Raw genomic sequence first — 13463 nt, forward strand, 5'->3', positions numbered from 1 at the left:
TTTTCTTTCTCCTCTCGCTCGGTTCGCGATTCTTTCTCTTTCGTTCATTCGCTCGTGAACTGAGCCACTTTCGCGAGAGGAGAGATATTGAGTGGCTCGACAACGATCGTGAGATTTCGTCGAATATATATCGGTGACGTGATGGAAAAACGTGGAAAAACTGTGGGCAGCGTATTTTCCAGCAGGAAATACTGAATAGTAGTGAGACGAACTGTGACAGTGAATCGATTATTATTTATTCTTTTGGAAATTTTAATATTACTCATTTTTTTATAATTATTAGACTAAAAGTGTAAAGATATTAAGAACATCGTAAATTTTTTATACACAGACGATTGTAAAAATTTTTATGTAAAAATTGAAGCTGAAACCTGACCCGTGAAATTTAAAAGAGATAAAACTTGAAAATTTTTAATCTTTAAAATATTATACATCTTGATTTTTCTTTTTTTCTATATAAATTTATATAATAAATAATTCGTTTTTCTTATGAAATTCGTGAAATATTTGTTCGAATTCTCGATGCACAAATTACTTATCATTAATAATACCTACACTTGTATAAATTGCTTTTATTTTGACAGGAGATATTTATAGACATAACGATGCTTTGGAGTGATAAATATAATAATGACAGTTACATACCTGTGCAGAAGCGCTATACAAGAAATTTATTGAACGATAATACGTGAAGTCATCGATAAGATTAATCAAACATGGAATTTGACGCACGTCAGAATGTTTTGTCAATTCTATTCTGGTACGAATGGTTTTATCAACTTTAACCTTAGCTTCTAATACTAAACTTTAGCTCTTCCGCACTTTATCATTGAATATAATACAGGAACAAAAAAATTGCGCAATCTAATACACAAACAAGGATGAAAAATTGATCATCATCGCATATCTTGCGTTCGATTTTTATAGATAAATATCTCGATGCAAAAAAGTGATCTTTTTTAAAAAAAAATCAAGTTCCTTTTACTTTGCTTCGCTAATTTAGGCTTGGTCGTCAACACTACTTCATTATAACAGCAAAATTACTTTATATAACGGCTTTATATCATTGTTTTTCTGACATATTTCTCACAATGTCAAGTTTATAGATTCTTTGCACGTTCTAGGTCACCTGAATTCGCTTCAAAGCTTTTCGTAAAGAATGTCGACCTGAATATTTGTGAACAAATTGATTTGTGCATAAAATTATAGCTTTGGACATTTATTATAAAATTTTGACGCCGGTGTGAATCGATAGATATTCAGTTAATAAAACATTCGCACTTTCACAACGTTCATACTCAACATTCAATGTCAAAAAGACTCATCAATAACACAGAAGAAAAAAGAAAAAATACCGGCAATTACATTATTTTTTTCGCATGCTAATAAAATACTCAACATTTGACACTTACTCTGCAAAATGATCATACTTTGTAGTCATCTTCCTAGTCATTATCTGCGATTATTTTTTTTCCTTGATCCATTTTACAGGTTTTTTTTTTAGATTCACTTACTGAGATACAATTAACGTTGATAATTACATTAATATTGTAACACATTACGACCTTCCATTAAACTCTTGTTACGTAGAAATCCGTTTAGCAAATAATCGAAAAATTAGCATACTATGAATTAGAGATCGTAAATCTAGGGAACAAATCCTCCGAAGGCCTTCATCCATCATCGACATCATATATTGATGGAAGCTTCAAGTATGATTGAGTTGTATATAATTTCGTGACATTATATGAGCGGATGATCGTATCACGTGTTTAGGAAATACATTTCTTTTTTCGCGATTTAACAATTTTGCCTTCGATCATTCGACAAATCTGCGATTGCATCACGAATACGAGTAATTGCAATCGATATGATTGCAACGTGCACGTGTTACACGTGCTTTAGAAAATTCTCTTACATGAATGAAGAAATTAATGAATTAAGAATTGATGAAATAATGGAATAAAAAATTAATGAATAAGAAATCCATGAAATAAGCGATTAAAAAATAAATGAATAAGAAATTAATGGGTTATTTATGAAAATATAATGTACTATTCTTTATTAATTTTCTCCTATTCTTATTAATTTTTTCCTCACGTTTTCTGCGCTTTTGTGATGAAAAAAATCACGTGTCGCTTGCTTCATATATAAAAGTAAAAGTATATTTATGTCAAATTATTTCATCCGTATTTTTAAAAAAATTCTAAATCGAGTTATGCAAAGCAATAATGTGAGAATATATTTATGAATTTTAAATACGCATAAATTCTGCGTGGATTAACTGAAATATATATAAATATATTTACTCTTCTGTAAATAATAATAAGAAGGAGTTTATCGATAACGTTTAATAAAGAACAGTTCGATGAGTAAATAAATTACTCTGAGTGATGGCAGATATTACGATCGAACGATAAAGATTAAATTCAACCGATTTCTTGCTCGTTCGCTCACGTGTTAGCGGAATATTCCGTTGGTCTGCTTTTCTATCCTGTGTTTTTGCATGTATATTAAAAGATTAATTAGCAAATGAACAGCTGTACGTACATGATAGCTATCTTTTCAATATTGTTGTTGTCAGCAGTATAACAGTAACAACGACGTATAACATTCCTATTAAAAACGAGGAATATAAAAAACGATCATTCGTGAATAGCGATAATTAGCAATAATAAAATCAAAATGTCGAATATGTAACATAAGTGTAAATTACCCTTTTTATGGAGTTTCCTAGTAAATAATCTTCATAAATTTCTTAATAATTGCATAATTGCATAACGCGCCAGAATGATAGTGATACAGTGAGATAACATGATAGTGAATTGAAATTACGAATACCACAAAATAATTATATTTACTTTACGTGTACATGTCTATTTTAATTTTAACTTTTTAATTTTACTTTAATAAATTTTAGATTAAAATATTTAGTAGTTTACCTAATAGTTTAATTTATTTATTTCTATTCTAAAGACCTATAAAATAATTTATTGTATAATTTTTTTAATTTAATAGTGCACTTGAAATTTTGCTTCATGTCTAAATATGTTCATTTAGTTTTCGTTTACAAATTAATTGGAATTCGCAATTTTACAATTGTAATAAAAGTTTATATTTTAATAACGTATTTATATTTTTATAGCGTAACCAATGTGGTACTCATCTAACATCACGATGAAATTTATCTTGCTCGAGCGGCCTCGAGTTGTTTGCGAGATTCTAATTGATGCACACGTATGTCATCAGGGTTAAATACCTACACGGGTTAAATGTCTCCATTCACGAATGAGAATCGCGCGAGGAAGTGAGATCGATCATCAGTGACAAAGTGTTTTATCCGGTTTTTTTTTAATTTTTTTTTTTACTTGCAAAGATGACCAAACTGCGTATCGCACAATAGAACGTGCTGTATTTATAACAAAATACACGGACAATCGGCAATTCACGACCAATGTCAGTCTTGACGTAATGTTTGCAAGGCGATGATGACTCTGAGAAACGTGAATTAGAATGGTTTTCTGCATCGTATATCTTTCCCGAGGACGTAAGCAGTTTCAGTCGTAACGACAATAATGACAAACAACCAATAAATATGTGGTGACTTTTTTGTAATAAATTTCTCTCTCTTTCTGTCTGTGTCAGGTATCATATTTGTGCACTCCTACGTAGGTGCAAATCTGTCGACCATTTTTTAATTTATTCTTAGGAATTTTAAGGTGTATTCTATTCTCGAGAATATATATATTTGCCTCGTAGGTTCTTTTTATTTACGAAATTATGAAAAAACGTGATGGCGAAACATTTCTTTCCTTGGATTTCAAACCTCCAGATTTTAAACGAGTATTAATTTTATAGTATTTTATCTAAAATTTTTATATATATAATATAATATAATATAAAGAGTATACGATATATTTCACTGTAAAAGGATATGATAACTGTTTAATTTTTTTCCTTTTCCATTCATACAAAACGATTTGTGCTATTTGTCTAATTGCATCTTACATAATTGCGTTAAATATACGTTTAAACAAAACGTACGTTAGTTCAAAGATACTTGTTTTTATACTATTGCGATAGTTACACCTGTCATTTTTTTATGCATCGAGATTGTGATGTTTTGAACATAAAAATTCAAATGACCGTTGCGCGATAATCACGCACGTTTCTCACATGTAATTCGATGCGAAATAAAAATTGTTGACATAAGTTTATATCTTATACATTGAGAAAAAGTCTTGCTTATCGCGGACTAAAGATACATACTTCTCGATAAAAAAATTCTGCTTAAGAAGAGGAATAATTATTTATTTCTCGATATTTCTGTTGAAATTTTTTTCGCTAAACTTCAAGATTAAGGACTGAATACGAATAATTAAATTCCAATAAATAATATATACATGATTGAGAGAGAGAAATATATCATTTATTTATTCCAATACGATTCGTTATATAATTAATCAATATGTGTATCGTAGAAGTCAATACATTGATGTATGTACAATAAATTCCAGAAGTATATTTTCGTAAAGATTAAAAGCGTATTTAATATTTTTCAATGAAGTTTTAAAAATATATTTTTGAAAATATATTACGTTGAAAAGTATTATTTTATATTTATTTTATATTTTATATTTATTTTATATTATTTTATATTTTATATTTATTTTATATTTTATATTTATATTTATATTTATACTTTTATTATATATTTATTATATATATATATATATATATATATATATTTTTTTTTTTATTATATATTTATTATATATATTATTATTATATATTTATATTTTTATATTTATTTTATTATATTTTTATATTTATTTTTATATTTATATATTTATTTTATATTATTTTATATTTTATATTTATTTTATATCTTGAAATATTATTCTTGTAATTGTATTATAATATACTTACGTTGAAATATTATTTTTGTAATTGTAAATATAGCAAAGAAGAGGTTCATGCGCGAAGCGTTACAAACGTGCGCTGTCACAGTTTTTATCTTCCACGTTATTCAGCGGGAGAAGGGCGGTAAGTCACGTTTAAACAACAAAAGTCCACCTGCCGCTGCATAACTATGCCGGTTATACAAAGGCAATTATTCGCGCTGGACGCACATGTTTCAATTATGAGGAATGTTCGTAAACAACATGGCAGCGTAGCGCGATAATGTGGGATATTTAGCGAATAATGATAGACAATTTTTTAGAACTAGAAAAAAGGCATCTCTCTCTCTCTCTCAGAAGAGGCAAAGGAATGTTTCATACGAGTCCGGAAATGTTTCTCCCGCAATGTTTCTTTCATAATGTTGAGGCAACCGACCGCTATGCTCTAGTAGTGCGCGAAATGGTTCTCCAACAGAAAACTGAATTTGTAGTCGCGATCAATCTTTTTAATGTCAACTCTAACGGTCGAATAATTGGTGTCTGTGAAGCTGGCACGACAATCTACGAATTATAAAAAAATACTAAGAGTTCTGATAGCACTTTTCATAGTTCTATAGTTCCTGATAAAAATTAAAAAGAGTTCCGCATTCCTTATATTAAAAAATCGAAATCGAAAAAATGTCGTGCTAACTTCGCGAATCTAGCACGACACTCTTTCCTCTAAAGTACCAAAACGCGTTGAATATTATTATTTTTAGCAAGAGTTCCCGATAGTTCTGTTCAAGTTCAGCCTATATATGCAATTTCAGATCGATATTTCAAAAATTAATAATTTTTAAACAATTTTTAAGATTCTCGCCCAGCATGACATTCTCCCTCTAAAGTACTAAACCGCGTTGAAAATTATTATTTCTAATAACTGTTCTCGATAGTTCTGCTATAGTTCAGCCTATATAGGCAAATTTCAGATCGATATTTCAATAATTAATAATTTTTTACGAATTTTTAATGTCCTCGACCAGCACGACACTTAGTAAAAATGTGTCGTGCTGATGATTTTCCGTAGTTTTAACGGCAGTTCTGGACAGTTCTATATAAGTTCTATCTTTTAGAAACATTTTTACGCAGAGTTCCGACCGATTACTATTTTTTAAATAATTTTTTACAATAACCCAGCACGACACTCCCTCTAAAGTACTGAGACACGTTGAATATTATTATTTTTAGCAAGAGTTCCCGATAGTTCTGCTATAGTTCAACCTATATATGCAGTTTTAGGCCGATATTTCAATAATTAATAATTTTTAACGAATTTTTAATGTCCTCGACCAGCACGACACTTAGTAAAAATGTGTCGTGCTGATGATTTTTCGTAGTTTTAACGGCAGTTCTGGACAGTTCTATATAAGTTCTATCTTTTAGAAACGTTTTTACGCAGAGTTCCGACCGTTTAATATTTTTTAAACAATTTTTTATTATTATCCAGCACGACACTCTCCCTCTAAAGTACTGAGACGCGTTGAATATTATTATTTTTAGCAAGAGTTCCCGATAGTTCTGCTATAGTTCAGCCTATATATGCAATTTCTGACCGATATTTCAATAATTAATAATTTTTTACGAATTTTTAATGTCCTCGACCAGCACGACATTTAGTAAAAATGTGTCGTGCTGATGATTTTCCGTAGTTCTAACGGCAGTTCTGGACAGTTCTATATAAATTCTATCTTTTAGAAACGTTTTTACGCAGAGTTCCGACCGTTTAATATTTTTTAAACAATTTTTTATTATTATCCAGCACGACACTCTCCCTCTAAAGTACTGAGACGCGTTGAATATTATTATTTTTAGCAAGAGTTCCCGATAGTTCTGCTATAGTTCAGCCTATATATGCAATTTCTGACCGATATTTCAATAATTAATAATGTTTCAACAATTTTTAAGATTCTCGCCCAGCACGACATTCTCCCTCTAAAGTATTAAACCGCGTTGAAAATTATTATTTCTAATAACAGTTCTCGATAGTTCTGCTATAGTTCAACCTATATATGCAGTTTTAGGTCGATATTCCAAAACTTAATAATTTTTTATGAATTTTTAATGTTCTTAACCAGCACGACACTTAGTGAAAATGTGTCGTGCTGATGATTTTCCGTAGTTTTAACGGCAGTTATCGACAGTTCTATATAAGTTCTATCTTTTAGAAACATTTTTACGCAGAGTTCCGGCCGATTACTATTTCTTAAATAATTTTTTACAATAACCCAGCACGACACTCTCCCTCTAAAGTACTGAGACACGTTGAATATTATTATTTTTAGCAAGAGTTCCCGATAGTTCTGCTATAGTTCAGCCTATATATGCAGTTTTAGGTCGATATTCCAAAAATTAATAATTTTTTATGAATTTTTAATGTTCTTGACCAGCACGAAACTTAGTAAAAATGTGTCGTGCTGATGATTTTCTGTAATTTTAACGGCAGTTCTCGACAGTTCTATAAAAGTTCTATCCTTTAGAAACATTTATACGTAGAGATCCGACCGTTTATTATTTCATAAATAATTTTTTACAATTATATTATTAATTGTTGGAATATCGACCTAAAATTGCATATATAGGCTGAATTATAGCAGAATTATCGAGAACTCTTGCTAAAAATAATCATGTTCAACGCATTTTAATACTTTAGAGGCAGAGTGTCGTGCTGGGTTATTGTAAAAAATTATTTAAAAAATAGTAATCGGTCGGACTCCGTGTAAAAATGTTTCTAAAAGGTAGAACTTATATAGAACTATCCAGAACTGCCGTTAAAACTACGGAAAATCATCAGCACGACACATTTTTACTAAGTGTCGTGCTGGTCAAGAACATTAAAAATTCATAAAAAATTATTAATTTTTGGAATATCGACCTAAAACTGCATATATAGGTTGAACTATAGTAGAACTATCGAGAACTGTTATTAGGAATAATAATTTTCAACGCGGTTTAGTACTTTAGAGGGAGAATGCCGTGCTGGGCGAGAATCTTAAAAATTGCTTAAAAATTATTACTTTTTGAAATATCGACCTAAAATTGCATATATAGGCTGAACTATAGCAGAACTATCGAGAACTGTTGTCAAAAATAATTATTTTCAACGCGTTTCAGTACTTTAGAGGGAGAGTGTCGTGCTGGGTTATTGTAAAAAATTATTTTAAAAAATAGTAATCTGTCGGAACTCTGCGTAAAAATGTTTCTAAAAGAGAACTTATGTAGAACTGTCCAGAACTGCCGTTAAAACTACGGAAAATCATCAGCACGACACATTTTCACTAAGTGTCGTGCTGGTTAAGAACATTAAAAGTTCATAAAAAATTATTAATTTTTGGAATATTGACCTAAAACTGCATATATAGGCTGAACTTCAACAAAACTGTCGGGAACTCTTGATAAAAATAATAATATTCAACGTGTCTTAGTACTTTAGAGGGAGAGTGTCGTGCTGGGTTATTGTAAAAAATTATTTAAAAAATAGTAATCGGCCGGAACTCTGCGTAAAAATGTTTCTAAAAGATAGAACTTATATAGAACTGTCGATAACTGCCGTTAAAACTACGGAAAATCATCAGCACGACACATTTTTACTAAGTGTCGTGCTGGTCAAGAACATTAAAAATTCATAAAAATTATTAATTTTTGAAATATCGACCTAAAACTGCATATATAGGCTGAACTATAGCAGAACTATCGGGAACTCTTGCTAAAAATAATAATATTCAACGCGTTTCAGTACTTTAGAGGGAGAATGTCGTGCTAGGTTATTGTAAAAAATTATTTAAAAAATAGTAATCGGTCGGAACTCTGCGTAAAAATGTTTCTAAAAGATAGAACTTATATAGAACTGTCCAGAACTGCCGTTAAAACTACGGAAAATCATCAGCACGACACATTTTTACTAAGTGTCGTGCTGGTCAAGAACATTAAAAATTCATAAAAAATTATTAATTTTTGGAATATCGACCTAAAACTGCATATATAGGCTGAACTATAGCAGAACTATCGGGAACTCTTGCTAAAAATAATAATATTCAACGTGTCTCAGTACTTTAGAGGGAGTGTCGTGCTGGGTTATTGTAAAAAATTATTTAAAAAATAGTAATCGGTCGGAACTCTGCGTAAAAATGTTTCTAAAAGATAGAACTTATATAGAACTGTCCAGAACTGCCGTTAAAACTACGGAAAATCATCAGCACGACACATTTTTACTAAGTGTCGTGCTGGTCGAGGACATTAAAAATTCGTAAAAAATTATTAATTATTGAAATATCTATCAGAAATTGCATATATAGGCTGAACTATAGCAGAACTATCGGGAACTCTTGCTAAAAATAATAATATTCAACGCGTCTTAGTACTTTAGAGGGAGAGTGTCGTGCTGGATAATAATAAAAAATTGTTTAAAAAATATTAAACGGTCGGAACTCTGCGTAAAAACGTTTTCAAAGAATAGAACTTTTATAGAACTGTCGAGAACTATCGTTAAAACTACGAAAAATCATCAGCACGACACATTTTTACTAAGTGTCGTGCTGGTCGAGGACATTAAAAATTCGTAAAAAATTATTAATTATTGAAATATCGGTCTGAAATTTGCCTATATAGGCTGAACTATAGCAGAACTATCGAGAACTGTTATTAGAAATAATAATTTTCAACGCGGTTTAGTACTTTAGAGGGAGAATGTCATGCTGGGCGAGAATCTTAAAAATTGTTTAAAAATTATTAATTTTTGAAATATCGATCTGAAATTGCATATATAGGCTGAACTTGAACAGAACTATCGGGAACTCTTGCTAAAAATAATAATATTCAACGCGTTTTGGTACTTTAGAGGAAAGAGTGTCGTGCTAGATTCGCGAAGTTAGCACGACATTTTTTCGATTTCGATTTTTTAATATAAGGAATGCGGAACTCTTTTTAATTTTTATCAGGAACTATAGAACTATGAAAAGTGCTATCAGAACTCTTAGTATTTTTTTATAATTCGTAGATTGTCGTGCCAGCTTCACAGACACGAATAATTGAGCGTTTGCAAAAAAAAAATCAATGGGATATTTGTTTTACGTGATTCTTATATCGCACTTGTATTTTTGAACTATTGTACAAACTATATCTTTGTTTTTTTTACGTATATGCATCTCGCTATCTTACTGTCAAACGAAACATTGCACTTATTGCGTAAATGAATGTCGGCGTTGAAGGAATTTTGGCGAAGATCGGGAAATCTCACGATAGACAAGAAATCTCGCGACCGGCAAGATTTCCGGTGGAAACCGTAATTTCCGTTTGAGATAAATTAATTGGACAACCGCGCGTACTCACTATATCTCGTATAAATACAATCTTGAAACAAGCGTAGTACGCAACAACCTTGTACTAAAAAGGCACGAAACCGTAAGTTCGCTTTTCGTTCTCGTTTAAATTCTTATCAACGCGAGTTCTGTATAGAAGTTCATCGCACGTTGCGAAAAGCAATTTTTCATGTTGGTACAATTTCTGTAAAGAACGCGCAATTTTTTTTTATTCTTAGTTACGTATAACACTTGCACGAACGGTAAAAACTAATTTATATCGATTGGCGGCAGCTCGGTGATAATTAGCTAATAATTACGAGTTTTTTTCCATAGAAAAAAAAGTAACTATTACCTTCGTATTATTTTATTTTTCACGACGACAGAAATTTCGATGTAATCTGATTGACAATTTGTTATGCACTTCGAAAATTTTTTTGCATTTATTAGTTTTCATCGAGATGTCTACGCCCTGGAAAAACATGGAAAATGAAAATTTCAAAAATGTATCTAAAAAATCAAGAAATTTAGAACATAGAATTTTGTTGGAATTTAAGAAATTTTAAAAATTATTCTCTCTTTAATAATTTTGTTCTTATGTTATAAACAATCAGTAATCCGATAAGCTAAACGAATTAGATATTTAAAACATGTTACAAATACATATTTATCTCTATTTATATATTCAACGTTTCAACAAACTATTGAATATACGATACGTATTCTTTATTGTAATTTTTAGTGATAAAAAGTGTTTATCTTACGAAAGCTTTTCAATTTTTTTCAATACATTTGCAAATCTAGCACTTGAAACTCAAGTGGCTCTATTTTTTATTTTGAATATGAACGAAGAAAAGCGTTAGAAAAAAGTTTTATCTTCAAGAAAGATTTTTAAATTCTCTTTACCTGGCATTTTTTTACATGATTTAACTAGACATTCTATTCACCAATGTTTTTTTATCAATGAATCTTTTTCCTGAAAGCAACTTTCTTGATTTATTCAGAAACTCATTAAATGATGTAAAGATATGTCTTTTGCTCTCTTTTACTTTTTTATGTTATTTTATTATTATATAATATATATAGACAATTATTTTTATTAATATATATAATATAGACAAAAGTATTTTCGTACAATTTAAATTGAACAACTTTTTTAAGAGTCCACCTTAAATTATTTATTTCAGAGAGGATTGACTTTTGATCGACAGAGAGATAATAAAGTCAATTTTTGTATTTTTATGAGGCAATGATAAACAAAAATCTGTTATAATTGCACACTTGACCTCGCAACTTTTCGGACTTTTATGAAATTATCGCGAATCAAATATAAATTTTAAATAAAAAAATGTTAAAGTCATAAAGATAAGACAATCATGAAAAGTGAACATCAGAAGCTTTTTTAAACGTCAGTCTAATTTATGTAGATAATTTATTTGCCCAAAAATATTTTAACTTTGATTGTACGCTAATTTATCTCCACATACTAATTTGTATTTTCTCTAATCGAAGGTCCGGGAAAATAAAAGAAAAAACATATAAAAGAAAATTTTTTAATGGATATTTATTTATTGGATTTCAACAATTTCACAGAAATCAAATTATTATTTACATACATTTTATTTGATAGTATTAAGAATTAAAAATTAACATATTCGAAATTATTATGCAAGTTTGACCAGGCACTGAGAAAAAATCTGGTTGCATTAATTAGAAATCTGGTAGATTCAACCAGTTTGTTGGAAAATCGACGAATCAAAATTCCTTTAGGAATTACCAGAACATAATTATTTTCTTCCTGTTAAATTTACCAAATTTTCTTGATAATAACATTAAATTTAAAAAAAATAACGTATGCATGTTTAGTTAATATAACAAAAAGTTTTATTGATCCAACTAGAAAATACTAACCAAAAATTTATATTAGTAAAGTCTATTAAACGTTCTAGTTATAAAAAAACGAGTCTTATCGTGATAACTATAAATTCTGCTTGATTTAATCAAAATGCCTTCTATCACATACGTCTTGTTGATACAATTAAACGATTTTTCTCAGTGTATATATCGAAAAAAACAGTATGTATACATTAGACCGAACGGTGACCCATGATAACGATTTTTTAATCGGTGTCACCAATTGACCTTGCGTAGAACAAATGTGTCATCTTGAGTCAACGATCATTCCTTTTGTTTCAGAGACACATCGCGAATCTCGCCGGCGGGCAAGAGGGACGCGCGGTGACGCTCGCGGAAGAGAAGATGACACGCGGGGTCACGCGAAAGAACGAAGCTGCGACTTTTCCGCGCACGCGCGGACGACGATAGGGGAAGAGAGCGGTCTTAAAAACGTCGAATGACAGACGGTTCCTGTCTGGTTGCGAGTGATCGGCAGTCGCTTAAACCGCCGACAATTTATCCGAGTTTCGCGATCTCCCTCGATCGCTGACAGGTCTCTTCCTCTATCCATCTTGGCCGTACGAGCAAGGGATTCGACTCTTCTTCGACATCGAGCGATAAAACACAGCGAGACAGTAGTGGACACGATGTAGTGTGGTGATTCGACCGAGAAGGAATTTTTTTTAACTCGTGAATTCGAAGGAACGCGAAAGATCGAGAAGTCAAAAAGGGGTGAGAAAGACGCGAGGATGAAGACGATGGGTGATGTCGTCGCCGATCCTATCGATGAGGACGATGGGACGATGCAACCGAGCGGCGCGAGCAAGGAATTCGGTCAGAGGACACTGAGATCCTTGAAGAGAGGACTGGGCCGACTCTGGAGACGACACAGAGGTAACGTGTCGATAACCGACTACGATCCCTCCTACAAGGTCGCGTATCTCGGAAACGTGCTGACCGGATGGGCCAAGGGTGAGTGAAACTGATCTTAAATTACTTTTGTCACTACGATTTATATTTTATAATTTTATTGTATACGAATGAGAGAGATAAACTTAATTTAGTGGATGGACAAAAAATTCTATGCTATTTAATTTGATATTTTAATAAAGTAATTTTTTATTATTTATATTGAAAATTAATAATTTTTAATATTTAAAGAAATTTAATGAAACTATTTTATACAGGGTGATTCATATAAAGTGACCGATGTGAATATTAGCTAAAGTTGAAGAGCTATGAAAAAATTTTTATACCAAAAGATGTTGGACACAGAGGGGGACATCGTATGGTACAAACGATATTTTTATAGATGAAGGCATTAAGGAGATTT

The 13463-nt window shown here is 30.8% G+C and overlaps 1 protein-coding gene across 5 annotated transcripts in view; it reads left to right on the plus strand.

The window, feature by feature from the left end:
• Nucleotides 1-13463, plus strand: part of LOC145962711 (uncharacterized) — an 83408-nt gene that overhangs the window by 29051 nt on the left and 40894 nt on the right. For 4 of the 5 annotated variants that reach the window (XM_083083976.1, XM_083083978.1, XM_083083975.1 and 1 more), the window contains exon 2: nt 12431-13102. In XM_083083976.1, the coding sequence (XP_082940102.1) occupies nt 12880-13102 (223 nt within the window). In that variant the 5' untranslated portion in view covers nt 12431-12879. Of the gene's footprint in view, nt 1-5024; nt 5047-12430; nt 13103-13463 lie in introns of those variants that run through there. The other variant, XM_083083977.1, reaches the window with a different exon arrangement.

Source organism: Camponotus vicinus, unplaced genomic scaffold (genome assembly GCF_025532165.1).
Source record: "Camponotus vicinus isolate PSW18456_S1 unplaced genomic scaffold, iyCamVici1.0 SCAF_12, whole genome shotgun sequence".
Lineage (NCBI taxonomy): Eukaryota > Metazoa > Arthropoda > Insecta > Hymenoptera > Formicidae > Camponotus > Camponotus vicinus.